Raw genomic sequence first — 26975 nt, 5'->3', positions numbered from 1 at the left:
ATCTATATCTATATCTATATATACATACAGATATATATGTGTATATATATCTATATCTATATATCTGTATGTGTATATATATACAGATATATATACATATCTGTATGTGTGTATATATACACATATATATCTGTATGTATATATATATATATATATACATACAGATATATAGATGTAGATATAGATGTATAAAACCTGTCAGATTAACAGCAGACTTCTCAGCAGAGACCCTACAAGCCAGAAGAGATTGGGGTACTATCTTTAACCTCAGTAAACAAAAACAAAAAAAAATAAGCTAAGAATTTTGTATCCAGTGAAACTAAGCTTCATAAATGAAGGAGAGATAAAGTCTTTTTGAGACAAACAAATGTGGAGACAATTCCCCACTACCAAGCCAGCACTGTAAGAAATGCTAAAAGGAGTTCTAAATCTTAAAACATAACTTTGAAATACACCAAAATAGAGCCTTCTTAAAGCATAAACCTCAGAGGACCTATAAAACAATAACACAATTTTAAAAAAAGTATTCACGCAACAATTAGCATGATGAAAAAAATCTCTCAACACTAACACTGAATGTAAGCAGCCTAAATGTTCCACTTAAAAAATATAGAATGGCAGGATGGACAAAAATCCAACCACCAACTATTTGCTGTCTTCAAGAGACTCACCTGACACATAAGGACTCATATGAACTTAAGGTAAAGGGGTGGAAAAAGATATTCCATGCAAATGAAAACCAAAAGCAAGCAGGAGTAGTTATTCTTATATCAGACAAAACAGACTTTAAAGCAACAAAAGTTAAAAAAGACAAAGACGGGCATTATATAATGATAAATATATCAGTCCAACATGAAAATATCACAATCCTAAATATATATGCACTTAACACAGGAGCTCCCAAATTTATAAAACAATTACACTAGACCTAAGAAATGAGACACACAGCAAAACAATAACAGTGGGGAAATTCAATACTTCACTGACAGCACGAGACAGGTCATCAAGACAGAAAGTCAACAAATAAACAACTGACTTAAAGAGTACCCGAGAACAAATGAACTAAACAGATATTTACAGAACATTCTACCCAACAACTGCAGAGTATACATTTTTTATCAGCACGTAGAACATTCTCCAAGATAGATCATATGATAGGCCACAAAACAAGTCTCAATAAATTTAAGAAAATGAAAATTCTATCAAGTTCTCTCTCAGACCACAGTGGAATAAGATTGAAAATTCACTCTAAAAGGAACCCTCAAAACTACAAATACATGAAAATTAAATAGTCTTCTCCTGAATGATCTTTGAGTCAACAGTGAAAATCAAGATGGAAATTTAGAAAATTCTTTAAACTGGATGATAATAGTGATACAAACTATCAAACAGCAAAAGCAGTGCTAAAAGGAAAGTTCCTAACATTAAAGCCCTACATCAAAAAGTCTGAAAGCACAAATAGACCATCTAAGCTCACACCTAATGGAGCTAGAGAAACAAAATCCAAACCCAAACCCAGCGGAAGAAAAAAAAATCAAAGATCAGAGCAGAACTAAATGAAATTGAAACAAAAAATTAAAGATAAATGAAACAAAAAGCTGATTTTTTGAAAATATAAACAAAATTAATTGACCATTAGTGAGATTAAGAAAATAAGAGAGAAGATACAAATAAATATATATAAACAAAATGGCTTTTATCCAAAGACAGGCAATAACATGCTGGCGAGGATGTGGAGAAACAGGAACCCTCGTACACTCTTGGTGGTATGGTAAATTAGTACAACCACTAAAAAGAACAGTTGGGAGGTTCCTCAAAGAAACTAAAAATAGAGCTTACATATATGTGATCCAGCCACCCTACTGCTGGGTACATATCCAAAAGTAAGAAAATGGATATATCAAAGAGATAGCTGCACTCCTGTGTTTATTGCAGCACTATTCACAATAGCCAAGATTTGGAAGCAACTGTGTCCGTTGACAGATGAATGGATAAAGAAAAGGTGGCACATATACACAATGGAGTATTACTCAGTTATAAAAAGAATGAGATCCTTTCATTTGCGACAACTTAAATATAACTGGAGGACATTATTTTAAGTGAAATGAGCCAGGCACAGAAAGACAAACTTTGCATGTTCTCACTTATTAGTGGGAGCTAAAAATTAAAACAACTGAACTCATGGAGATAGAGTAGAACCATGATTACAAGAGGCTGGGAAGGATAATGGGTAGGGTAGGGAGGATGGGGATGGTTAATGGGTACAAAAATAGAGTCAATGAATAAGGTCTACTATTTGATAGTGCAACCAGGGTGACTATGGTCAACAATAATTTATTGTACATTTTAAAAACTGAAAGAGTATAACTGGATCATTTGTAACACAAGGAAAAGATAGATGCTTGGGTTCATGGATTCCCTATTTATCCTGATGTGATTATTGTGCATTATGTGCCTGTATCAGAGTGTCTCATGTGCCTCATAAATATGTGTACCTACTCTGTACACACAAAAATTAAAAATTGAAAATTAAAGCAAAAACAAAGTAAATAATGCATATTGATATATAGAATACTGAACTAAACTTCAAACCAAACTGTCAGGAATCCTATAACCCTTGGAAAAGAGAGGGAAAAAAACAAGGAGAGCAGGAAGAGTGACAAACAGAAATGGTTGAGATTATAAATAAAGGAATGAATACAATTCCGATTTTTATAAGACATAATTGTTTACACAAAAGATCAAAGCTAGGATGATCTCAAGGTGAGGGAATTGTAGAAAAGTCTAAAAGGCATTTTTTAGATAATGAAAAAGGGAATTTAGTGGGCTTTGTTCCATAATCCCAGGCTAAATGTTAGAAACAGACAATGAAGCCACAAATCTTTAATTTATTATGACTGCAACATTTGGCTTTAATTAGAAATGTATAATAGTCATGTCTTTGTGGAATGTTCCGGTATAAAAAGGAAGTGCAAATTGTGCTTAGGATCTACTTTCCACACTTCTGTCTAGTGAAATGGCGAGAAAATTGGGCAACAGTTCAACTGAACTAATAAATTATCACTTTTCAGAACTGTCATTCAATAAGAAGATCATTGTCAGGGTGACTGGAAAGGGTAGGCAGAATATATTTGCACACTTGTTGGGGGACAGGAGAATGCTAATTTCTGTGAGGCAGCTTATCAACAGGCAGGCAGAGAGTCCCTAAAGTACCTCTGCCTTGACTCCTTTCTTATTTGCAGACCATGTAACTTAGTCTCTCAAATTGACATCCCCATACTTTCTCCTTCATTCTGGCTCAGGGAGGAGGCTGAGAAAACCTTTATTCCTGGCCTTTTCTCGTCCTTCAGAGCCTGGGTCCAGAGTTTAGTCCAGTGGCTGGCAACAAGTATTTTCTCAATGAATGAGTGAATTTGAGGGTGAAAGCAAGATAATTCCTAAGCACAAATCATAGATTCAGAATCGGCAGGACCTATCTACATAATCTATTCAAATTGTCCAACCTGTGCAAGGCTCTGCACTTGAACATCTCTGCCAAGTGTTTATATGGTACATGTATGTGCACATACGATCAAGTTAGTTCAATGTAAAAGTACTGAATGTAGAAGTATGAAATTCTAGGGGAGAGAGTTTACGGAACCGGAGCTCCATAAACTCTCTCCACTAGAATTGAATAATGTCATTGATATGGAATCCCAAACTTCTGATTTAATTCCATTTTCCTTTCTTTATCTTCTTTCTTGAATAGTATTCACCAGATCTTAAGTCAGCCCAGAAATCTTAAAGGAAGTGATCTGCCTACCAATTTTCTAACCGTATACTCTTTCCAGCCTCCTAGAAGCTAGATTGGCATTAGCGAGAAGGGAAAATAAGTGTAAAGTATTAGATCAGTTATACTTTCTTATGACTAAAATAATCCATCCCATAGCCAGAAGTCAAAGTTTAAAAAGCAATATGTTCTAAAGAATCAAACTGATCTTTACTAAATTTGAGCAAATAAATGGTGGTAATAAAAATTGTCCAGCTGTTCTTCATACTTTTTATGAGAACTTTGACCTTCCTGCTTATTTTTTACGAGGGTAATAAAATGCTTTTTGAAATAATATGCATTTGTCTGATAAAATTATTCATTGGGCATTCTCAAGTAGAACAATATAAAAATATTTATTTGCTTTCATCCTTTCCTATCACAAATATTCATGTTCTTTCTCTGTCACAATTTCCAAATATTAATTGTTGAATATTTCAGCCACTAGACACTGAGGTAGTTTAAAGTTGATTCTATGGTGAAATTAAAGAATCAACAATGATCTGATAAATCTAGGCTGGGAAAACAGACAAACAGGATTTTTCTAGGAAAAATTCCAGTTCACTTAATTTTCTTCTTTTTTAATAACTCTGGAATAATATCATTTTATTTTAACTATTTTCAGCAATCTTCTTTTTCCTTTCCTCTCACCAAACTAGTCAAATATTAGTCTATATACTCATCTCTTCCTCATTATTTGCTCCATTTCTTAACCTTTCCCAATCAGGCTGTTTTTACCAATCTACTGAAACCGCTTTTCTCCAAGGTCACTAATCATTTCCTTATTTTGAATTCAATGACCTTTTATCAGTTTTCACAATTCCTGTATGGAACTAACAAACAATGTTCATTCTCCTTGAAAATTCTTCCCTACCATGGTTTCTATTACAAGATGCTACTCTGATCTTTCCTAATGAATCCTGCTGTTCCTGTTTCTTTCACCTCCTCCGAAATGTGAACATTCAGCAAAGTCCTGTCTTTGTTTTCAGCTCTCTTCTCATCTCATGCCATAATTCCTTTTTCCTAGTGAGTTCATTCTTTTCCATAGTTTGAAGTAGCACCTATACATAAATGACTCCCATATCTACTCTCCATCCACCATCTTTCCCAAACTCTAGTCACACGTTTCCATCTAGCAGCTGCAAATCTCCACTTGGGTGGCCTGTTTTGCACTTGAATTTCAACAGGCCATCCACTCATACGTGAAAAAATATTTATTTAAAAACTTACCAGTTTATAATTATATTCTGTGTAATAAGAAGTGAAAGAGGTAGATGATAAGTTGCTACTCATCACTTTGTTGAATTTTGAAATAGTACTATTCTACACTAGAGTTCTACAAAGTATTTTTAACTTTTGACGGGTCCATTAATAAATGAGGAGGAAAGTTAAAACAAAAACTGTAACAACGTACCCCTTGCCTCAAAATCTGTTCATTAGGAACAGAAATCTGCCTTATATAACTTGAAACAGTTGCTAAGAGGCAATTGCTAAAGCTTAAGGAAATATTTAGGAAAAATGCATAACGCTATTATGTGCAACATGCCATCTATCTTTTTATCACATGCTTTTACATAGAATAATGACTCACCATTAATCATATGAAAGAAAAATTGCTATATATTTTTACTAAAACATACACAAATTAATGCCCACCATTCCAACTTCAAATATTTGAAGAAGCTGTATGACATCAAGTGGTGGTACTTTGTGGAGGTGTGGGTGTAGAATTCGGTCATGATTACCTCAATCACTGGGAGATAGTCAACTATTTTTTTCTTATAACTGCTTTTGGAGAAATCCATGTTTTGACAATCCAAGGTTTCAAATTTCATTTTCTTCCCCAAAATCTCTTCTCTTACATGAGCTGTTGCACAAGATAGAGTCTCATTTTTTGTGCTAATAGCTCCTTTTGAGCCATTCTCCATATATTTTAAGCAATATAATGTTTATGCACTCTATCGCTAGTTTTATACTTCAACGAAAAAGTACAATTCTAAGACTTTCCTACTCAACCACATTATGAAATGAAAAAAAGTCAATTCAATCTCTGTAAGTGAATAATTTTCAAAAAGTAATTAAACATTGATTTACAGTAAATCCACTTGGACATGTAGACATAATTTTGACAAGATCGTATTAGATGCTTTGAGTTTTCATGAAACCTGGAGTGACTGACTTTGGAAAGTGCACACATGCTGTGTGTCTGGTGGGACCTGTCCCAAGCAGTCCCTGGCATTTGGGCAGCATAAGGATCCCCTGGGATGTGTACTTTACTTCTCGAGTTCAACTCATGGGTTGAGTCAGATTAAATCCCAAGTGAGATATGCACTCCTTTATTAAGCTCCCCATACAGAGCCTAATCATAGCTACACAATTTCTAATTGGATATAAACACACACTAAACAAAACTCATTCTTCAACTTTAACTTAAAGATCTAATAAAAAATCCTAATCTGATCTGATGGGCAATTTGTAAATGTTTAGTCACATTTTTTTTCACAATATTTTTTACTTGCCTTTCAACATCCTCTTTTTCAAAAAAAAGAATGAATTCAAAGCATGAATTCAAAGTCGAGTATAAAATTGTCCTTACTTTGGATCTTGTCACACTTCCATTTTGCTCACTTTAAAACCCACCAGGTGTTTGTCTTGTTACCTGGCAAATTGTCTCATCACCACCAACAACCCTGATTGTCCCCTCAACATTGTTTAGAAAGTTTAAATTTAACATCTTTATTCTTTTTTTTTATTTTTTATTTTTTGTAGAGACAAGGTCTCACTTTGTTCCCCAAGCTGGTCTCAAACGTCTAGCCTCAAATGATCGTCCCCCGCTGGGCCTCCCAAGTTACTAGGATTACAGACATGAGCCATTGTGCCAGGTCTACCTTTACTCTTAAGTTTTAAGTAGAAATTCACTGAAAATATTTCACCCCAACTACTGAATCTTTTGAGAAGTTAAAATTATTTACCTGAATCACAAGACCAATTATGTTTTTTCTGAAAGTCTGAGATCAGATTTCATTATTTTTAGTAATAAATTTCCAACAACACTTTGTATTAGGGTTCTCTTAGAGGGGCAGAAGTAGTAGGATATATGTGTGTGTATATATATATATATATATATATATATATATATATATATATATGGAGTTTATTAAGTATTAACTTACATGATCACAAGGTTCCACAATAGGCTTTCTGCAAGCTGAGGATCAAGGACAGCCAGTCCAAGTCCCAAAACTGAAGAACTTGAAGTCCGACGTTCAAAGGCAGGAAGCGTCCAGCACGGGAGAAACATGTAAACTGGGAGGCTAGGCCTGTCTCTCTTTTTCACGTTTTTCTACCTGCTTTATATTTGCTGGAAGCTGATTAGATTGTGCCCATCAGATTTAGGGTGGATCTGCCTTCCCCAACTCACTGACTTTTTTTTTTTTTTGAGACGGAGTCTCGCTCTGTAGCCCAGGCTGGAGTGCAGTGGCGCGATCTCAGCTCACTGCAAACTCCGCCTCCCGGGTTCACACCATTCTCCTGCCTCAGCCTCCCGAGTAGCTGGGACTACAGGCGCCTGCCACCACGCCCGGCTAATTTTTTTTGTATTTTCAGTAGAGACGGGGTTTCACCCTGTTAGCCAGGATGGTCTTGATCTCCTGACCTCGTGATCCGCCCGCCTCGGCCCCCACAAAGTGCTGAGATTACAGGCGTGAGCCACCGCGCCCGGCCTCAAATGTTAATCTCTTTTGGCAACACCCACACAGACAGTACCCAGGATTAATACTTTGTATCCCTCAATCCAATCAAGTTGACACTCAGTATTAACCATCACACACTTGTAGAAGCTTTCTTTCATGATACTCTTCATTTTAAGTTACTCATATTCAGCTTGTGAGAATGATGAGAGGCAAAGAAAGTTTTATGACCTACTCAAATCACACAGGCCAATAAAACATATCTCACCCTTACAGCTAAAAAAGCTTTAAAATCCCTTCAAAAAACAATTCATCTTATCTACTTTTCATTAGATTGCAATAAAATGATTTTCTTAAATTGAGATAAAGGTACATGTTCTGCATTCTAACTAATAGTATATGCTGAGCTCTTATAACTTTGATTTTCTCCTCTGATAAACTCAAGTTCTCCACTTGATGTAACAGACCACCAGAATTATCCTTAGTATTTCTATAGACCACGTATTGCTATAGACCAGTTAATTAAGAAGTATTTTTCATGGTTTTTCAGGTTCATCAGAAAAGAAGTATTACAATGACTTGTAAATCAGTTTCAGAGCTGCATTCAGAGTGGGTAATTAGTGAATATCATCAAGTGGGAAGAATAGCATAGGGCTTCAGATCATGGGCCCTGGAATCAGACAAACCTGGGGGGTACTTTACTAGCTCTGTGACCTGGGTAGTTCTCTGAGCCTCTCTTCCTAAAAACAGAGATAATAAGAGTACTAGCTTCATTGAATTGTCAGAAAAATGAAACAATACATGTAAAGTTCTTACCGGTGTGCCTGACTCAATGAATTATAGCTCTTAATATTATTACCCATTAAAGCTGACAATTTGCATGAGAAATTAAAGTAAGATGATTGATCATATGTTTAATAAATTAAGTAATTATATATGCTTGTCTTCCTTCTAAATCAAATTTGATATAACATACTGAAGAGAACGGTCTCCAATATCATACAACTACTATTAAATATATATTTACTGATAATTTTAACAGAAAAACATGCTGCACTTATAATGAAACAACTGGCTGAAAGGTGGTGGTGAAACAGACAAAATTTTCTCATGTACTAAATGTTACCTAAGATGAATATTCTCTGGTGTTTGAAAGGTGAAATTTTATTTGTCTTGACTCATTTTTGGAAATCCCCCAAGCAGAAAGGCTTGGCTAGACCCTAACTCTAGGATAGGGTCTCATTTCCAAAAAGGACTAAGCCAAAGGGACAGAAATCAAGGACTAGAGTCTAAAACCAGAGTTTACAAGTTATAGCAGTACTGCCTTCCTGGTTAATTTAGATTTACAGAATCATAGAAACCACCTTTTAATTATGTTGGTCTATAGCCACATAACATGGAAGAGACTCAGTCATAAAAATTCAGTATGTAACACAGGCCAGCATAAGAAAGTACAGACAAATATTATTTTTAAGTGTGCCCTCGATGAATTCATTTGATTTTAAAAAAAGAACCACGTTTTAAAAGAACATGGTGCTACTATCCTCCCTACACCCAGCCTGCCCACCAATGCCAACTCTCATCTCACTCTCGAGTACGGGTTACGAATGAGAACACATTTGCCTACTTAGACATCATCCCCTCTTGAATGGCAATTGTATTTCAAAATCATATAACAGGATTTTTATGTAGTATTGACAATTTCTATTCAATACCTATAAACAGAGGATGTGTAAATAACACAGTGTTTAGGAGTGGGTTCTGAAGTCCGAACAACCAGAGTTCTGATCACAGCCCTGTCATTTCTAGCTCTTTAGTCTTGACCAATGTACCTATGTTTCTGGATCTTAGAGATACCCCCTCCAATTAGGTAAAATGAATCTAATAGTAGTTATTACTATGTTAAAATATTATTGTAAAGATAAATTAAATAAAATAATGTAGGTAAAGCCCTGGGCACCTTGCCTGACATATACAATGCATAAATAAGTGTTGTCTTTACTATTACTAAAGTCAAATCTTAGCAGCTGAGCACGGTGGCTCACGCGTGTAATCCCAGCACTTTGGAAGGTCAAGGAGGGCGGATCACTTTAGCTCAAGAGTTTGTGACCAGCCTGGGCAACGTGGTGAAAACCTGTCTCTACCAAAAATACAAAAGTTATCTGGGCCTGGTGGTGCATGTCTGTGGTCCCAGCTACTTGAGAGGCTGAAGCATGAAGATCGCTTGAGCCTGGGAGGCAGAGATTGCAGTGAGCCAAGATCATGCCATTACACCACAGCCTGGGTGACAGAGTGAGACTCCGTCTTTAAAAAAAAAAAAAAAAAACTTAGTTATGCTAACGAAAGGGCAATACAACAACAAAAAACCTAGCGTCATTGAATACTTAAATATACAGTCTTTGAATTTGTTATGATATTTTTAAACTTATATTTGAATTTTTTGCCTGATGTTCTGGCAATCTGCAAGATTTCAAGCAAACCTAATAAAACCAACAGGCAAGACCTGGGCTAGAAAAAAATCTCCTTGCTTAAAATTCTTCTCTGCTGCCCAAGTGTAAAAAGTCAGCTTTGTCTCTCATATTAATAAAAACAGTCATCATAAATGAACCGCCTCGTCTCTCTAAATGTACTTTTGTTTAACCTTGGTCTGGATTGAAGAAAGTAATTAAAGACTGGGTTTAAAAGGCCTCCTAGTGGGCCGCAAAGTAGATCTGAAAGCAAACAGATGGTCAGATAGTTAACCAGCAGCTTCTCTCTTAATCTGTTTACTTGTATCAGTAAGAAATGAAATACAAAATTCAACCTTGATAATTCCATTAAAGCAGGAAATGTTTTTGTAAATGATACGTGGTTAATTGCACAATATATATTTCATAAAAGATTTTAAAGATTAGCTACAGAGAACATTCAATCTGATTGACATTTGAGGTTTATTTATTTTTTCCCTAGGCTAACCCTGGTGGAGGGTTTATTGATCAAAACCCTTCCTCAACAAAGTAACTAGTCTTTGTGCTAGAAATAAGTCCATTTTATCTTTCTCTTCTACCAAATAATGATTTTTTTTTTTTTGAGACGGTGTTTCGCTCTGTCACCCAGGTTGGAGTGCAGTGGCACGATCTCGGCTCACTGCAACCTCTGCCTTCCGGGTTCAGGCCATTCTCCTGCCTCAGCCTCCCAAGTAGCTGGGACTACAGGTGCCCGCCACCACGCCCGGCTATTTTTTTGTTTTTGTATTTTTAGTAGAGACGGGGTTTCACCGTGTTAGCCAGGCTGGTCTTGAACTCCTGACCTCGTGATCCGCCTGGCTCGGCCTCCCAAAGTGCTGGGATTACAGGTGTGAGCCACCGTGCCCGGCCCAGATAATTAATCTTTTACTAAACTTTCACAATATATTCTTCCCTACAACCATGTAACATTTAAGCATCTTTTTAAATGCCCAAGAATCACCATCACTGATCACTGATCAGCCTCTTTTTGGGCCAAATTCTTCCAGTGTTTCTGTGAAATTTAGGAAATCAGCCATCAAATACTAAGCATCAATTTGAAAGCACTGATCTTGAGTCTCCACATTTGCCATGTGAAAGCTGCCATTTTCCACTGTTAGGGACCTCCAAAAAGCATGTCCCAGTCATTTGGTGAACAGTTTCTAATTTTAGTCTTCTAAGTGAACATCTTCTATGAACACCTTTAAACAACATTCAAACAAACTTTGGAAGATATGACAAAAATCCTTGCATACACAAAATCAATGTTTAATGTATAAATACAGAGACAGAGCAGCAAAACATTCTGCACCTAAAGTACAATTATTTGAGAACCACATAATGAAGAACTGTGTCTTGCTCTTCTATATTATCCAGATGAAGAAAACACTGTGACTAGTGACTAATTACACAATCCAGAACATTGTTTTATCTGTTGTTATAAATTGTGCAGAGTACAACCATACAGAAAAATTATGTATATTTAATTTGTGGACAATCCAAGCTACAACTAGTTTCTGTTTAATCAGTTATATAAAATACATCAATTTTTAAAAGTTACTTCACAATTAAAACCCTAAGAAATCATCTGTTTCCCACAATCTTAAAATTTCTACACCAAGGCACAAATAGAATGTATAGATGCCATGAAATGGAGATCATTATGGGTCTTGGGGAAATAAGTATAGGGAAAAAACTCCCAAACCAGTTAAAATTCTCCAAGCTATCATCTCTCTAGCAATTCTCATCCTAGGCCAATGTTGATTTTTGTTAAGAAGTTATTGCAATTTATTAACTTATATAGGCTCTGAGATTACTATTCATTTTCCATTTAATGTAAATTTACAAGGCATTAAAACCTCAAGAAACAAAACGTGGCATATACCTGTGTCACAGTGAGTTAAGACATGTATAAACAATTCTGAACAGGCAGAAATCACTTCATATAGACAGACTACTTGGAAGCTGCATTCTTGTTAAATGGTTCCCATCAAACTAAACAGTATTAAGGCCTGAATTTTATACCTTGACCTATACCAGACCAGTTTAGGCTTTCCAACTGTGTAGGTCTTCTCTATCTTCTTGGCCTTGGGTGAACAGTCACTTACCCTACTTACAGACATTCCCTTTTAGACACAATATCCCTCCTACACACTAGCTGCCCATTTCTCTATTCCCCTATATGCACATGCCCAGGCAACTCTTCTTCCACTTACAGGACTTACTTCCTCCTCTACCTCTTACTCGTGTTCAAATTTATTTCCTCATGTCTACTAGTTGCCATAAATCACTGGGAGGATGCATTTCTTGGTGGTTAAGTACATATTGTTCGGATTCAAACATCTTGCTTGGATTCAAGCTCTATGGCTTACCAACTGTGTAACCTTGAGAAAGTTATTTACTCTTTGAACCTGTATACTGTATTTCCTTCTCTGAAAAATACAGATAATCATAGTGCTTAATTCAAAGGATTATTTTTAAAAAATGAGATAGTATCTGACATACTTAAGGGTTTCTACTGACTATCATTATTATGGTTACCATCAAGAAGTCCATTACATTGGTCTGGGCAAAGATTTTTTGGGTAAAACCTCAAAAACAGGCAATGAAAGTAAAAATAGACAAATGGAACTATATTAAGCTAAAAAGCTTCTGCACAGCAAAGGAAACAATCAATAGAGTAAGGAGAAACATAAAAATGGGAGGAAATATTTTCCAACTATCCATCTGACAAGAGATTAATATGTGGAATATATAAGGAAGTCATTAGCAAAAAAGAAGCCCACAAACAAACAAATAATCCAATTTTTTTAAATGGCAAATGATTTCAATAAACATTTCACAAAAGAAGACATACAAATCGCAAACAGGTATAAGAAAAAATGTTCCGCATCACTAACCATCAGGGAAATGCAAATCAAAACCATAATGAGATAACATCGCACTCCAATTAAAATGGCTATTACCAAAAAGATAACAAATGCTGGTAAGGGCACTGAGAAAGCGGAATACTAGTACACTTTTGCTGGGAATGTAAATTAGTACAGCTGCTATGGAAAACAGCACAGAGATTTCTCAAAAAAACAAAAATAGAACTACCACATGATCCAGAGCTGCCATGGAAAACAGCATAGAGGTTCCTCAAAAAACAAAAATAGAACTATCACATGATTTAGCAATCTCACTTTTGGGTATATATCCAAAAGAAAGGATATCAGTATATCAAAGAAATATCTGCACTCCCATGTTTATTAAAGAACTATTCAAAATAACTATGATATGTGGCTAAGTGTCCATCAATGGATGAATGAATAAAGGAAATGTGATATATATATATATATATATATACACACACACACATATATATACATACATATATACACACACACAAAATAAAATATTATTCAGCCATAAAAATGATATTGTGTTATTTGTGACAACATGGATGAGCCTGGAGGACATTATTTTAAGTGAACTAAGACATAACACAGAAAGACAAAAGACATACCACACGTTCTCACCCATGTGGGAGCTAAAAAAGTTGATCCCATGAAGATATTGGGTAGAATGGTGGTTACCAGAGGCTGAGAAGGGTAGGGGGAAAGAAGGATTAAGAGAGGTTGGTTAATGAGTACACAAATACAGTTAGATAGAAGGAATAAGATCCACTGTTCAATTGCACAATAGGGTGGCTATAGTTACCAATATAATTTACTGTACAGCTAGAAAAAACAGCTAGAATATTTGGAATGTTCCCACCACAAATAAATGATAAATGTTTGCGGTAACGGATATCCTAATTACCCTAATTTGATCATCACACATTGTGTGCATGTATCAAAAGATCATATGTTCCCCATAAATATGCACAATTATGATATATCAATAAAAATAAAAAATGAAATCCATTGCAAAGACCAACATACTTGTTTTCATTTCTAAACTTTCAAGAAGCAAGTGCTACTCTTCACTATTAGGCCACTTTTTTTGTTTTGTTTTGTTTTTGAGAGAAAGTCTCGCTCTGTTGCCCAGGCTGGAGTGCAATGGTGCGATCTCTGCTCACCGCAAGCTCCGCCTCTCGGGTTCACGCCATTCTCCTGCCTCAGCCTCCCGAGTGGCTGGGACTGCGGGCGCCCGCCACCATAATAAGTTAACATTGTCTTGCCAATTATCACAGATCCAGATCCCCCACTCTGCCCAGTATAACCAGTATAACATCTATTATTGTTTTTTTTTAATGACAACCAGTAGGAAGATTAAGAAACAGTCAGCTACCACCAATCCAAAGCAAAGAAGCTTTTAACTGTTCTTCAGACAACTAAACTTAGTCACTTACTGAAGTATCTCACTATGTGCAATTGTAGGATTCCATCGGGATATTTGCTCAAAACTTTCTAACTTATGTATTAAAACAAACAGGGCATCAATCTTAAAGGAAAACTTTAGTACAGCAAACTGAAAAGTGCCTTTCTGAAGTAAATAATCACCACTCCATTCATGTTACAAAGAAGTACTCACTTTACACTGTTTTGGTATTATTTAAAAGTGTTGTAATATTATAATAAAGCAAGGATTTATTTTGGCATTATGAAGTAGAATTTTGATAACAGGTTCATTGAACTATAATTACTACAGTAGATAAATTTCTAATAAATTTCTAACTACTCATGACAAAAAATTGAAATAAAATACAAATACCATAAACATCTGCCATTTGCATGGTCTTCAACAATAAAGTCCAACAAAGATGGGAAGAATAGACACTGAAAACTACAGAGGAGGGAGGGAGGAAGGCAAAGGTTGTAAAATTACCTATTGGGTACTACGCCCACTACCAGGGTGAGAGGTTCAATGGTACCCCAAACCTTGCACAGTATAACCATGTATCAAACTTGCACATGTACCCTCTGAATCTAAAATAAAAGTTGAAATCTAAAAAAAAAAAAAGGAGTCCAATAAAGGAAATAATAGAAGACAGCAGCCATTTCTAAGGCTCTTGGAAACTTAAGACTTAACAAAGAGAGGTGCAGTTATTCTTACTTGAATAGAAATTCTGAAAGCAGTTTCTTCTTGAATCTACTTTTGAAGAAGGGGTAGAGGAAGGAGAAAGCAAAGAGTAAATAACAGTATTGAAACTGTATGACTCCCAAAGCAAAACTAACTGCCTGATCTGTTCAGTCTCATTAGGGGTTTAACTAAAGGCATTAAGCTGGACTTTACAATTATTGGATTGAGTTGAGACTCTGAGCAACTCAAATTTTACTTTGAAATATTAGACAATATGTATGGAAAATAATAAAGCAAGAGGCTCATAAAATTAGGTCCAAAGGAAATATAAAAGGTGTTCTTTCTTTTCAACCTAAACTTATTCAAAAAATGTAAGATTAAATTTTCTGATATTCCAAAATTGCATAAACATATCCACACATGGTGGCCAGAGAAGACAAAGTTCAAATATCAAGGTTCTTGTGATTTAACATAACCTCCACTTCCATTCCACATCCTCTCAGGTGTAAATAAACAAGCCAAAAAATAAAAACACACAACAACCTGGATTAGCTGCTGCTCTAAAGCTCAAGAAGAGGGAAGGGGTTCCTATACTCTACAATCTGAACCCACACATCTGTTCTTGCCACTGTCTGCCTTTCTCTTGAGTTGTAAAAAGCAGAAGCACTTTCATTTATCATGGATATACACTCATCTTGCACCCCAGTTTATCATATTCTCCCGACAGCTGCTGAAAATTTGTTATTCTAAATTAAGAGTAAGTGAATCCATGAAAGAGAAAGTCCTATCATTTGAAGCAGCAGCAACTCAGGCTGCCACTACACAAGAAGCCACTGAGCTCCCTATCCAGTTCTCAATATATTTGAAGCAGTGAGAGAAATTTAAAAGTAAAATATTTTGAAAGAATAGAAGAAGTCAAAATAAGGGACAATATGGGGGGAAAACTGAATCTCGTGTCATATTAAGTTAAAAAAAAATGTACGTCATTGTTACCAACTTCCCCTCCCAATTTGTCTAGTTCTAACAGGCCTTCAAGCTTAAGTTAACCACTTTCTTCTACACACTCTCAAAATAACTCTATTACCAGGGTCTCACTCACCCAGAATAATTACAATGCCTCGGTAGGCCTCCACTCAATCCCCACCAGTTACAGCATGTGTACCCCCATCCTTTACAGAAGTGCACTCCTCCTTGCCTCAGTACTTAGGGCGTATTCATCAAATGTCTCACTCTTGAAACTCACCAGTGTGCGATTTTACTTGACTTCACGTAACCCTAAAGACCGTATAGCACCATCTCCCATCTCCCAAAACTTGGTAGCTTTCGTTTTCCTTCAAAGGAGAAATGTGCCCCCCAACGTCACGAAGCAAACAAAGCTGAACTCTATGGGGGAAAAAAAATGAAATCGATGCAACAAAGGGAAAAAAGGGAAGAAGAAGGGTGGGATGGGGGATGCATGAGTCTTCCAAAGGAGAAGCTGCCAGAGGAACTTCTGCATTTTAAGGGTTCTGGGGCAGCAGAGGACTGGTGTGTAGGAAAACAACAAAGGTGGACTCCCCACTCTCCTTACCGCTGTAGAGCCAGAGGAAGATGCAATATATACACGGATCACCATCCTGGGAACAGCGGCTGCGGTTGTTTGGGTCCTGAAAAGGGCTGTGGAGCAGCTGCAGCAATGGCTGGAATCCAGCTAGGGGCTGAAACAGCGGTTGGCAGAGAAGGGTGGGGGAAGGTGGAAGGAGAACTCGCCAGAGCCCCGCCTCCGCCTTTAGCAGCTTCCACCGAGCTCTCTAAGCGCTGCAGTTCCAGCCCAAAACCCCGGAAGGAACAGGCTGTTTGCATCAATTCTATTTTTTTTTAAATAGGGAATCTCGAATAGCACCGCGAGATCTGTTGAAACATTGATTTTTGACGATTCCTTCCCTGAGAAGAGGGCGAGGAGAAGAAGAAAGAAAAAGGAGAACTGAATTGAATTAGATTAGCATGAAGGACCTTTTCACGCGGAGACTAAAAGTACTGCGCATAACTTCCTGCTCAGAAATATATGCAAATAAGAAGACAGATCCTGAAAGAGCAAGCTGTATGTTGAAAACCCATGTTCTCAAAGCCTTGCGCATTTTAAGATTCCTATTACGTAGTGATTTTTCTGATCTTAGCTCGTTGTAGGAATTAGGCACTAAAGTACTGAGCAATGCCGCAGAGTTTTGAAGGAAAGTTTCAGGTTTCCTTAAGCCCAGAAATGGCAGGATTGGTTTTCTTTTTGAATTTTGTGTTTTGTTAAATTAGGGAACCCTACTTCCGTGGGAATTTGCAGGAGGCCTGATTGGCAAGTTTAAGAATGAAGGAATAAATTACAAAGAAAAGATTGAAAATATTGTGTAAAAAGATGGATGATTTTTGTTTTGTTTTGCTTTTTAACTGACTGAAGTAAGGGATTTGGGAGAACATATTGCAGATGTTGAAATGGTGAAGAGAGAGATCAGATGGTTATTTGTAGCTCTAAGGAAATGAGCAAACAGTTGATAATGTCCAGAGACAGACCATATACTTCAAAGTGTAGTTTTAGGTTCCCAGATTATGTTAAATGAACAGAAAAAAAAGGAATTTGCAAGATGAATGAGAGTGGAGAGAAGGAGTCAGTCGCTTGTCCTACTTCTTTTCCTTTGCTGTTTTTCCACTGTCTCCAGTCTAGTGGTTTACTGTCTTTGCCTAGGCTCAGTGCTTACAATAGCTTTGTTAACTGTTCCCTACCCACAGGTTTTCCCTTCTCCAATCTGTCTTAAATACTAATTCCAAATTAATCTCTTTACATGTTGTCCTTAAAACAACCTCAAGAGGTGGGTACTATTACATTAATTTTACAGATGAAGAAACTGAAACTCAGAAAAATAGTTTTCCTAAAATCATATGGTTAGTACATTCCAGAGTCAGGAACTCCAGAGGCCACCTTCTTATTTTTTTTTTATTATACTTTAAATTCTAGGGTACATGTGCACAACGTGCAGGTTTGTTACATAGGTATACATGTGCCATGTTGGTTTGCTGCACCCATCAACTCGTCATTTACATTAGGTATTTCACCTAATGCTATCACTCCTCCAGCCCCCCACCCCCCGACTGGCCCCGGTGTGTGATGTTCCCTGTCCTGTGTCCATGTGTTCTCATTGTTCAACTCCCACATATGAGTGAGAACATGCGGTGTTTGGTTTTCTGTCCTTGTGATAGTTTGCTGAGAATTATGGTTTCCAGCTTCATCCATGTCCCTGCAAAGGACATGAACTCATCCTTTTCTATGGCTGCGTAGTATTCCATGGTGTACATGTGCCACATTTTCTTAATCCAGTCTATCACTGGGACATTTGAGTTGGTTCCAAGTCTTTGCTATTGTGAATAGTGCTGCAATAAACATACATGTGTATGTGTCTTTATTATAGAAAGATTTGTAATCCTTTGGGTATATGCTCAGTAATGAGATTGCTGGGTCAAATGATATTTCTAGTCTAGATCCTTGGGGGATCGCCACACTGTCTTCCACAATGGTTGAACTAATTTACACTCCCACCAACAGTATAAAAGCATTCCTATTTCTCCAAACCCTCTCCAGCATCTGTTGTATGATTGCCATTCTAACTAGCATGAGATGGTATCTCATTATGGTTTTGATTTGCATTTCTCTAATGACCAGTGATGATGAGCATTTTTGCATATGTCTGTTGGCTGCATAAATGTTTTCTTTTGAGAAATGTCTGTTCATATCCTTTGCCCACATTTTGATGGGGTTGTTTTTTTCTTGTAAATTTGTTTAAGTTCTTCGTAGATTCTGGATATTAGCCCTTTGTCAGATGAGTAGATTGCAAAAATTGAAATCTACTCAAAAATCTACTCAAAAAATGAGTAGATTGCAACCCATTCTGTAGGTTGCCTGTTCACTCTGATGATAGTTTCTTTTGCTGTGCAGAAGCTCTTTAGTTTAATTAGATCCCATTTGTCTATTTTGGCTTTTGTTGCCATTGCTTTCAGTGTTTTAGTCATGAATCTTTGCCCATGCCTATGTCCTGAATGGTATTGCCTAGGTCTTCTTCTAGGGTTTTTATGGTGTTAGGTCTTACATTTAAATCTTTAATCCATCTTGAGTCAATTTTTGTATACGGTGTAAGGAAAGGATCCAGTTTCAACTTTCTACATATGGCTAGCCAGTTTTCCCAGCACCGTTTATTAAATAGGGAATCCTTTCCCCATTGCTTGTTTTTGTCAGGTTTGTCAAAGATCAGATGGTTGTAGATGTGTGGTGTTATTTCTGAGACCTCTGTTCTGTTCCATTGGTCTATATATCTGCTTTGGTGCCAGTACTATGCTGTTTTGGTTACTGTAGCATTGTAGTATAGTTTCAAGTCAGGTAGCATGATGCCTCCAGCTTTGTTCTTTTTGCTTAGGATTGTCTTGGCCATGTGGGCTCTTTTTTGGTTCCATATGAACTTTAAAGTAGTTTTTTCCAATTCTGTGAAGGAAGTCATTGGTAGCTTGATGGGGATAGCATTGAATCTATAAGTTACTTTGGACAGTATGGCCATTTTCATGATACTGATTCTTCCTATCCATGAGCACGGAATGTTCTTCCATTTGTTTGTGTCCTCTTTTATTTCATTGAGCAGTGGTTTGTAGTTCTCCTTGAAGAGGTCCTTCACATCCCTTGTAAGTTGGATTCCTGGGTATTTTATTCTATTTGTAGCAATTGTGAATGGGAGTTCACTCATGATTTGGCTCTCTGTTTGTCTGTTATTGGTGTATAGGAATGCTTGTGATCTTTGCACATTGATTTTGTACCCTGAGACTTTGCTGAAGTTGCTTATCAGCTTAAGGAGATTTTGGGCTGAAACAATGGGGTTTTCTAAATATACAATCATGTCATCTGCAAACAGGGACAATTTGACTTCCTCTTTTCCTAATCGAATACACTTTATTTCCTTCTCCTGCCTGATTGCCCTGGCCAGAACTTCCAACACTATGTTAAATAGGAGTGGTGAGAGAGGGCATCCTTGTCTTGTGACAGTTTTCAAAGGGAATGCTTCCAGTTTTTGTCCATTCAGTATTATATTGGCTGTGGGTTTGTCGTAAATAGCTCTCATTATTTTGAGATATGTTCCATCAATACCTAGTTTATTGAGAGTTATTAGCATGAAGGGCTGTTAAATTTTGTCGAAGGCCTTTTCTGCATCTATTGAGATAATCATGTGGTTTTTGTCATTAGTTCTGTTTATGCGATGGATTAATTGATTTGCATATATTGAACTAGCCTTGCATCCCAGGGATGAAGCCAACTTGATCGTGGTGGATAAGCTTTTTGATGTACTGCTAGATTCTGTTTGCCAGTATTTTACTGAGGATTTTCACATCGATATTCATCAGAGATATTGGCCTAAAATTTTCCTTTTTTGTTGTTGTGTCTCTGCCAGGCTTTGGTATCAGGATGCTGCTAGCCTCCAGAGGCCACCTTCTTAACTATTACTGTTAACTCACTGCCTGGAAGAATGAAAGTACTAAAAAAAAAGTTAGCTATTTTTTCATCCTAAAACACCACTTTCTTATATTACTGAAGACAACGTAGGCAGAAATACTTAAATTAGCTCTCCATTGACTATCGAACTAAACCTAAATTATGTTGCTAAACAGTTTTCACCATAATCTAGGCCCACACTATTCATACAATCTTACTTAGTGCTCCCCCAAACTAACTTCCCTATGTACGTAATCATTGTTGACTACCCGCTGCAATCATCATGCTTATGATCACTCTCATGCCTTTGCTCTTCCTGTTTCTTTCTTCACTTTCTCCCCACATTCTCATAACCTTTTCTGCCCTCTCCACTTATACAACTCTTGCCTTTGCTAGACACAACTCAAAATCTTTATACAAATAATCAGGCAAAAGTAAGTCAGCATGATCTAGTCACCCTCCTCATTGCCAACATCAGGGCTACTGTTATTCCACTTTTCGGCCTATGCAACAGGAGACTCTTTCTTCTGTTTTTTTTTCATTTTGCAAAATGAACATAATTTGTCTTATACTACCGTAGTATGACATCCCTTTCCCTTCTCAAGTGGACACTGCTATGCTCTCACCCCTCACTCAGAACTAAGAGTCTCCAGGTGAGTTATTTTCATTTGCCACACCAAAAGTAGCTGAATTTTCTTGATCAGCAAATACCCCCTCAGCAGAAGCACTCTTTATCATCAGTGAGCTCTTTGGAGTTGTAATTCACCCTCTTTTCTCGCCCTGATAATTCCTCACTTTCCTCTTGAGGTCTTTGATATTTTTCATGTATTATAAAATACCTTCCAATATTTTAAATTCCCTTTATCAAGAGAGTTCCAGATCACCTAGTCCCCACCTTTTCCAGAAGCAGAAATTTTACCTACTTTTAAACTTTTGAGAAAGTTAAAATATTATTTACCTACAAAACACTACAAAATTATGGTGTAGAAATGTTTAATGAACTGTCTGAAAAACATTATCATGTCAACTTCATTGAATATTAAGTTTACTATTTGTAAAAATTTCATTTCATTTGAAAACAATTTGGAGTTTACATTTTTATCTCACATAAGCAGAATTCCTGTTTCTGCAGAGAAATCACTGTCGAGCATATTTTAAGGAATTGCTTGTGGCTGAAATTTTTTTTAAATTTTAAAACAAAGTTATACAAATTTTAGAATATGCTTAATAGTTATATTTAAGCGGGATTATAAGTACATTTGCATTTTTATGTTTGATACACTGTGTAGTGGTGTGTATTAGTCTGTTTCACACTGCTATAAAGAAATACCAAAGACTGGGCAATTTATAAAGGAAAGAGGTTTAATTGACTCACAGTTCTGCGTAGCTGGGGAGGCCTCAGGAGACTTACAATCATGGTGGAAGGCAAAGGGGAAGCAAGCTTGGACCTTCTCACATGGCAGCAGGAGACAGAAGAGGGAGGAACAATGGGGGAAGAGCTCCTTATAAAACCATGAGATCAGCCGGGCACAGTGGCTCACGCCTGTAATCCCAGCGCTTTGGGAGGCTGAGATGGGCAGATCATGAGGTCAGGAGATTGAGACCATCTTGGCCAACAAGGTGAAACCCCATCTCTACTAAAAATACAAAAATTAGCCGGGCGTGGTGGTGGCCGCCTGTAATCCCAGCTACCCAGGAGGCTGAGATGGGAGAATTGCAGGGAGAGGTTGCAGTGAGCCGAGATCACACCACTGAACTCCAGCCTGGCGACAGAGCTAAACTCCTCAAAAAACAAAAAAAAAAAACAAAAACAAAAGCAAAAAACCAACAAACAAAAAAACCCGTGAGCTCTCATGAGAACTCATTCACTATCACTAGACCAGCATGGGGGAAACCACCCCCATGATCCAGTCACCTCCCACCTGGTCTCTCTCTAGACATGTGGGGATTATGAGGATTACAATTCAAGATGAAATTTGGATGGGGACACAAAGCGTAACCAAATCTTCGCGTTTCCAAAATAAGAATGTCTGGAGTCTTGGTGGTCTTCAAAGAGCCTTGATTTTTAGAAGAACCACCAACATCACTCAGTGATGCCCTAGTGCCCACCTTCCTGCCTCCTCTGGCAGATGGGAGACCAGTAATATAAAATTTTTTCTCTATTAACACACAACACATTAACACATAAATATGTAAATCACATACAAAATTACCGCACATTGGAGGATATACTGTTGTTCTCTTCAAGTGCCAGCAGAAGGGGAGTATCTGCAGAGGAGATAGGGTAGGTTAAGTAACAGAGTGTTATGCTTAAGAATTCTTATCCTGTCTCAGTCAGCTGCTATGTAGTGATGTGCATCAGCAGGAAGCAACATTGACTCCTTACCAGAGGGAGTCTTGAAGTATTGTGTTCAGAGGTCTGATCTCATCCCAGATGGTACGTTCATGATTAGAGCCACTAGAGGGCGCCACTCAGCTATAGAAAAAAATGTGCAAGGCTTTGAAGAGCCGGACTTCAGAGATGTAATTTTTATTAGCTCTTTACAGAATTCCACCAGAGGGATAGAATGTCATTTCATGCGTTGTCCCTGAGCAGTAACAGTAAATGGTCTCAAGGAAAAATAAGGCTCTACTCAGGAGCAACCCCTATTTCCAAAACCTTCTGATAGTTTGAGTAAGGGTTACTGCCCCACTCTTCCGTTGGGTATCACTGACTCCAGAGGAGGAGCGAATAAATTTGGTTATCATTAGAAAGAGACAGGATAGGGATAGGGTGGAATTTTAAACCCCTTAAAACCTCAGAAGTCAGTCTAACCCTCTGTGATGGTTAATATTGAGTGTCAACTTGATTGGATTGAGGATGCAAAGTATTGTTCCTGGGTGTGTCTGTGAGGGTGTTGCCAAAGGAGATTAACATATGAGTCAGTGGACTGGGAGATGCTTACCCACCCCCAGTCTGGCTGGGTGCCATCTAATCAGCTTCCAGCACTGCTAGGATAAAAGCAGGCAAAGGAACATGGAAGTACTAGACTGGCTTAGTCTCCCAGCCCACATCTTTCTCCCGTACTAGATGCTTCCTGCCCTTGAACATTGGAATCCAAGTTCTTCAGCTTTGGGACTCTTGGACCTTCGACCACAGACTGAAGGCTGCACTGTCGGCTTCCCTATTTTTGAGGTTTTGGAACTTGGACTGGCTTTCTTGCTCCTCAGCTTGCAGACAGCCTAATGTGGGACTTCATCTTGTGATCGTGTGAGTCAATGCTTCTTAATAAATTCCCCTTTATATATACACCTATCTTATTAGTTCTGTCCCTCTAGAAAACCCTGACTAATACGCTCTCTATCTTCCCCCCACATCCTACCAGTAATAACTCCATAGAGTCGTTGTCCAGAAATTGCTTATGAACACCTCCAGTTACAGTGAGCTGAAAATTCCAGAGGCATTTCCATTCTGCTTTTAGTCAGCTTAAAACATTAGAACATTATTTTCTGAGATTAAGCTGAGAACTGTTTCCTTTCATGTTTCTTTGATTCTAATAATTACCCATTATAAACTCATCTTTATCCTTGTAATACGAAGCCTTCTCTTCTCCAACTTAGTATTTCCTGTTTCTCTAGCCATTCTTCATAAGCTGTGATCTCTAGAGGTGTCACTAAATATGTTTCAGTTTGTCAGTTTCTCTCTTCTAAAAAAGGTCGTCCCAGAATTGAATGTCATAATCCAAGTATGGTATGACTAGCATTGTATAAAGTAGTGTAAGGTCCTCATTCTGGACACTGTGTTTCTCTTTTAGCCCTTTTATTTTCTGAGGAATAGTATTTCACAGTGGTTTTAATTTACATTTCACTGATTACTAAGAAGTTGTGCATCTTTTCATATATTTATTGCCATTTATATATTTTCTTTTGTGGAATATCTGTTAAGAACTTTTTCTATTTTTCTATTTTTTTGTCTCTATTCCTAATAGCAACATTTTGTCCCTATGTGTTGCAAGTAACTTTTATCCTGAAGCTAGCCTTTTTTTTTAACATTTTTAATTAGTCATATGTAAAATATTTTTCTTTATGGTTAACGCTTTTCTGTGAATTTTTAAAGAAATCTTTCCAGACCCTGAGAACGTGAAAATGTTATCTTACATTTATTTATAAAAGCTTTATTGTGGTGCTTTTTACATTTAGATCTACATTCCACCTGGAATTGATTTGTGTGTAAGGTTTGAGATATATGTCAAGTTTAATTTTTTTCAAATAGATATCCAATTATTCTAGCACCAATAATTGAAACTACACCCTTTTCCCACTATTTTGCAATACCATCTTTGTCAAAAATCAAATGATTATACATGCATGAGTCTGTTTCTGGTGTCTGTATTCTGTTTCATTTGTCTATTTGTCTACCCTTGTGCCATTACCACACTATATTACTTACTATAAATTTAAATATCTTGAAATGTAATATGGCAAATTCTCCTACTTTGGTCTTCTTCATGAAGTGTCCTGACTATTCATTGCCCTTTATATTTCCTTTTAAAAAGGTAGAATGTTTATAACCGCAATATACAAATATAATTGATTATAGTATGTTGACCTTGTATCAAGTAATTTTCTAAACTCATATGTGAATATTAATAGTTTATCTGTATATTCTTTTACATTTTCTATTTACACAATAACATCAACCATAAAAAATGGCAGCTCTATTTTTTCTTCCAATCTTATACTTTTTATTCATTTTCATTTCCTTATTTCCTTTGACACCTCCAGAACACTCATTCCTTTCACCATTGTTGTGTAACAAACAACCGTAAAGCTTAGTGGCATGAAGCAACCATTTTATTATACTCACAGATTCTGCAGGTCAAGAATTCAGCCAGGGCACAGAGGTGACTACTTGTCTCTTCTCTACTGTAATTAGGACGTCAGCTGGAAAGCCTTGAAGGCTGGGAGTCACTTGATGGCTGCAGGCTAAAACCGTTTGGAGGTTTCTTTATTTGTGTGTCTGGTGCCTCTGTTGAAATGATTCAAACATTAAGCTCAGATGTAAATGTTGACTAGAGTGCCTGAATATGGCTTCACCACATGACTTTCTCATGGCATGGCAGCTTCAGAGAGTTGATCTTCTCATACTGCAGCTTACAGCCCAATGAACAAGGCAGAAACTAGATAATCTTTTATGACCTTATGTAGGAAGTCACATAGCATCATTTCTCCGAACAGCTATAACCCAGAAACAAGAAAAACACTTGAATGGACTCCAAAGGAACCTTTAAAGTGACTTGGATAGGCTCCAAAAGCAAAAGTTATATGTCTTTGAAAAAAGATAGCATCATCTGGAGCCTCATTATTAGTACCACATTTTCATCTCAAAGTCTAGCACTCAATTGAAAATAATCTTACCTAAAAAAATAGATATGACTGAAAACTAAAGACTAGAAAAACACACAAAAATTAAAAAGAGGTATTACCATCAAAGGAGTAGCAAAAAAAAATTATTGCTGACTGTACATCAGAACAAATGAGAGGCAGAAGACAATGAAAACATGGCTTCAATGTTCTAAAAGAATATAACTGTCAGCATAGAATATAACTGTGCTAAAATAATAACTGTCAGCATAGAAATCTAAAGCCAACAAAAATATCCCTTACAAACTAATGTGAAATAAAGACACTTTAATATAAACAAAAGAGAATTATTCACCAAAGTTTTACGCTAATTGAAATACTAAAGGATGTATTTCGGGTAAAATAAAAAAGATTATAGCTAAGAGATGCAGCAAGAAGTGAAGAACAACAGAAATGGCAAATATCTGAGTAAATCTGAATGAGCAATGTGTAAAACAATAATAATAAGTGTCTTGTGAGTTTAAAATATGTACAGAACTAAAAGACATAAGAAAAATTTAAAATTGTATATATAAATAAAAACCTTCCCACAAAGTAAACTATAGGCCCAGGTTGTTTCATTGGCAAAATTTACCAAACATTTAAAGAATAAATAATGCCAATTTTACCCATATTCTTCAATATAATAGAAGAAAAAGGATATTTCTCAATCATTTCAAGGGCAGCTTAGTGTTCATTCCAAAGCTTGATGAGTACATTTCAAGAAAAGAAATACACAGGCCAATCTCATCTCTTGAAAAATAGAAGCAAAGTTGCTAAACTAAGTAGTATCAAACCAAATCCAGTAGTATATAAAAAGGATAGTACTTTATGACCAAGTTGGGTTATTCTAACTGTTAAGCAGAACATTGGGCATCACTTACTAATCCCAGGAATTGACTCTACTTACATATGCCCATTGCATCGCTTTATCAGAGTCATGAAGGAGAACATAATGCAGTCAAGCCCTGGATGAAACAACACTTACTTACATAGAAAAAAGACAGAGCACAATCAGCTTCAATAGTGTGTGTTGGTACCCTCCATGGCTAGACGGTACCCCCTAGCAACCAACAGAGAGCAACTGGATAAGCACACCCTTCTTGTGCCTT

The 26975-nt window shown here is 36.8% G+C and overlaps 2 protein-coding genes across 6 annotated transcripts in view; one reads left to right on the top strand and one right to left on the bottom strand.

Moving 5' to 3' along the window:
• The window catches only part of SH3BGRL (SH3 domain binding glutamate rich protein like), a 98194-nt gene extending 81156 nt beyond the window's left edge, over positions 1-17038 (bottom strand). The window contains exon 1 of one of the 3 annotated variants that reach the window (XM_004064452.5): positions 16558-17038. In XM_004064452.5, coding sequence (XP_004064500.1) covers positions 16558-16602 — 45 coding nt within the window. In that variant the 5' untranslated portion in view covers positions 16603-17038. The remainder of the gene's footprint in view (positions 1-16557) is intronic. The other 2 variants (XM_063702923.1, XM_055376917.2) reach the window with 2 other exon arrangements.
• The window catches only part of HMGN5 (high mobility group nucleosome binding domain 5), an 87864-nt gene continuing 77816 nt past the window's right edge, over positions 16928-26975 (top strand). For 2 of the 3 annotated variants that reach the window (XM_004064451.5, XM_055376913.2), the window contains exon 1: positions 16928-17067. The gene's annotated coding sequence lies outside the window, so the exon portion shown is untranslated. Of the gene's footprint in view, positions 17068-23627; positions 23732-26975 lie in introns of those variants that run through there. The other variant, XM_063702922.1, reaches the window with a different exon arrangement.

Source organism: Gorilla gorilla, chromosome X, assembly GCF_029281585.2.
Source record: "Gorilla gorilla gorilla isolate KB3781 chromosome X, NHGRI_mGorGor1-v2.1_pri, whole genome shotgun sequence".
In the NCBI taxonomy this organism is placed as follows: domain Eukaryota; kingdom Metazoa; phylum Chordata; class Mammalia; order Primates; family Hominidae; genus Gorilla; species Gorilla gorilla.
The sequence above is the reverse complement of the archived record's forward strand: the minus strand, read 5'-3'. Positions and strand labels throughout refer to the sequence as shown.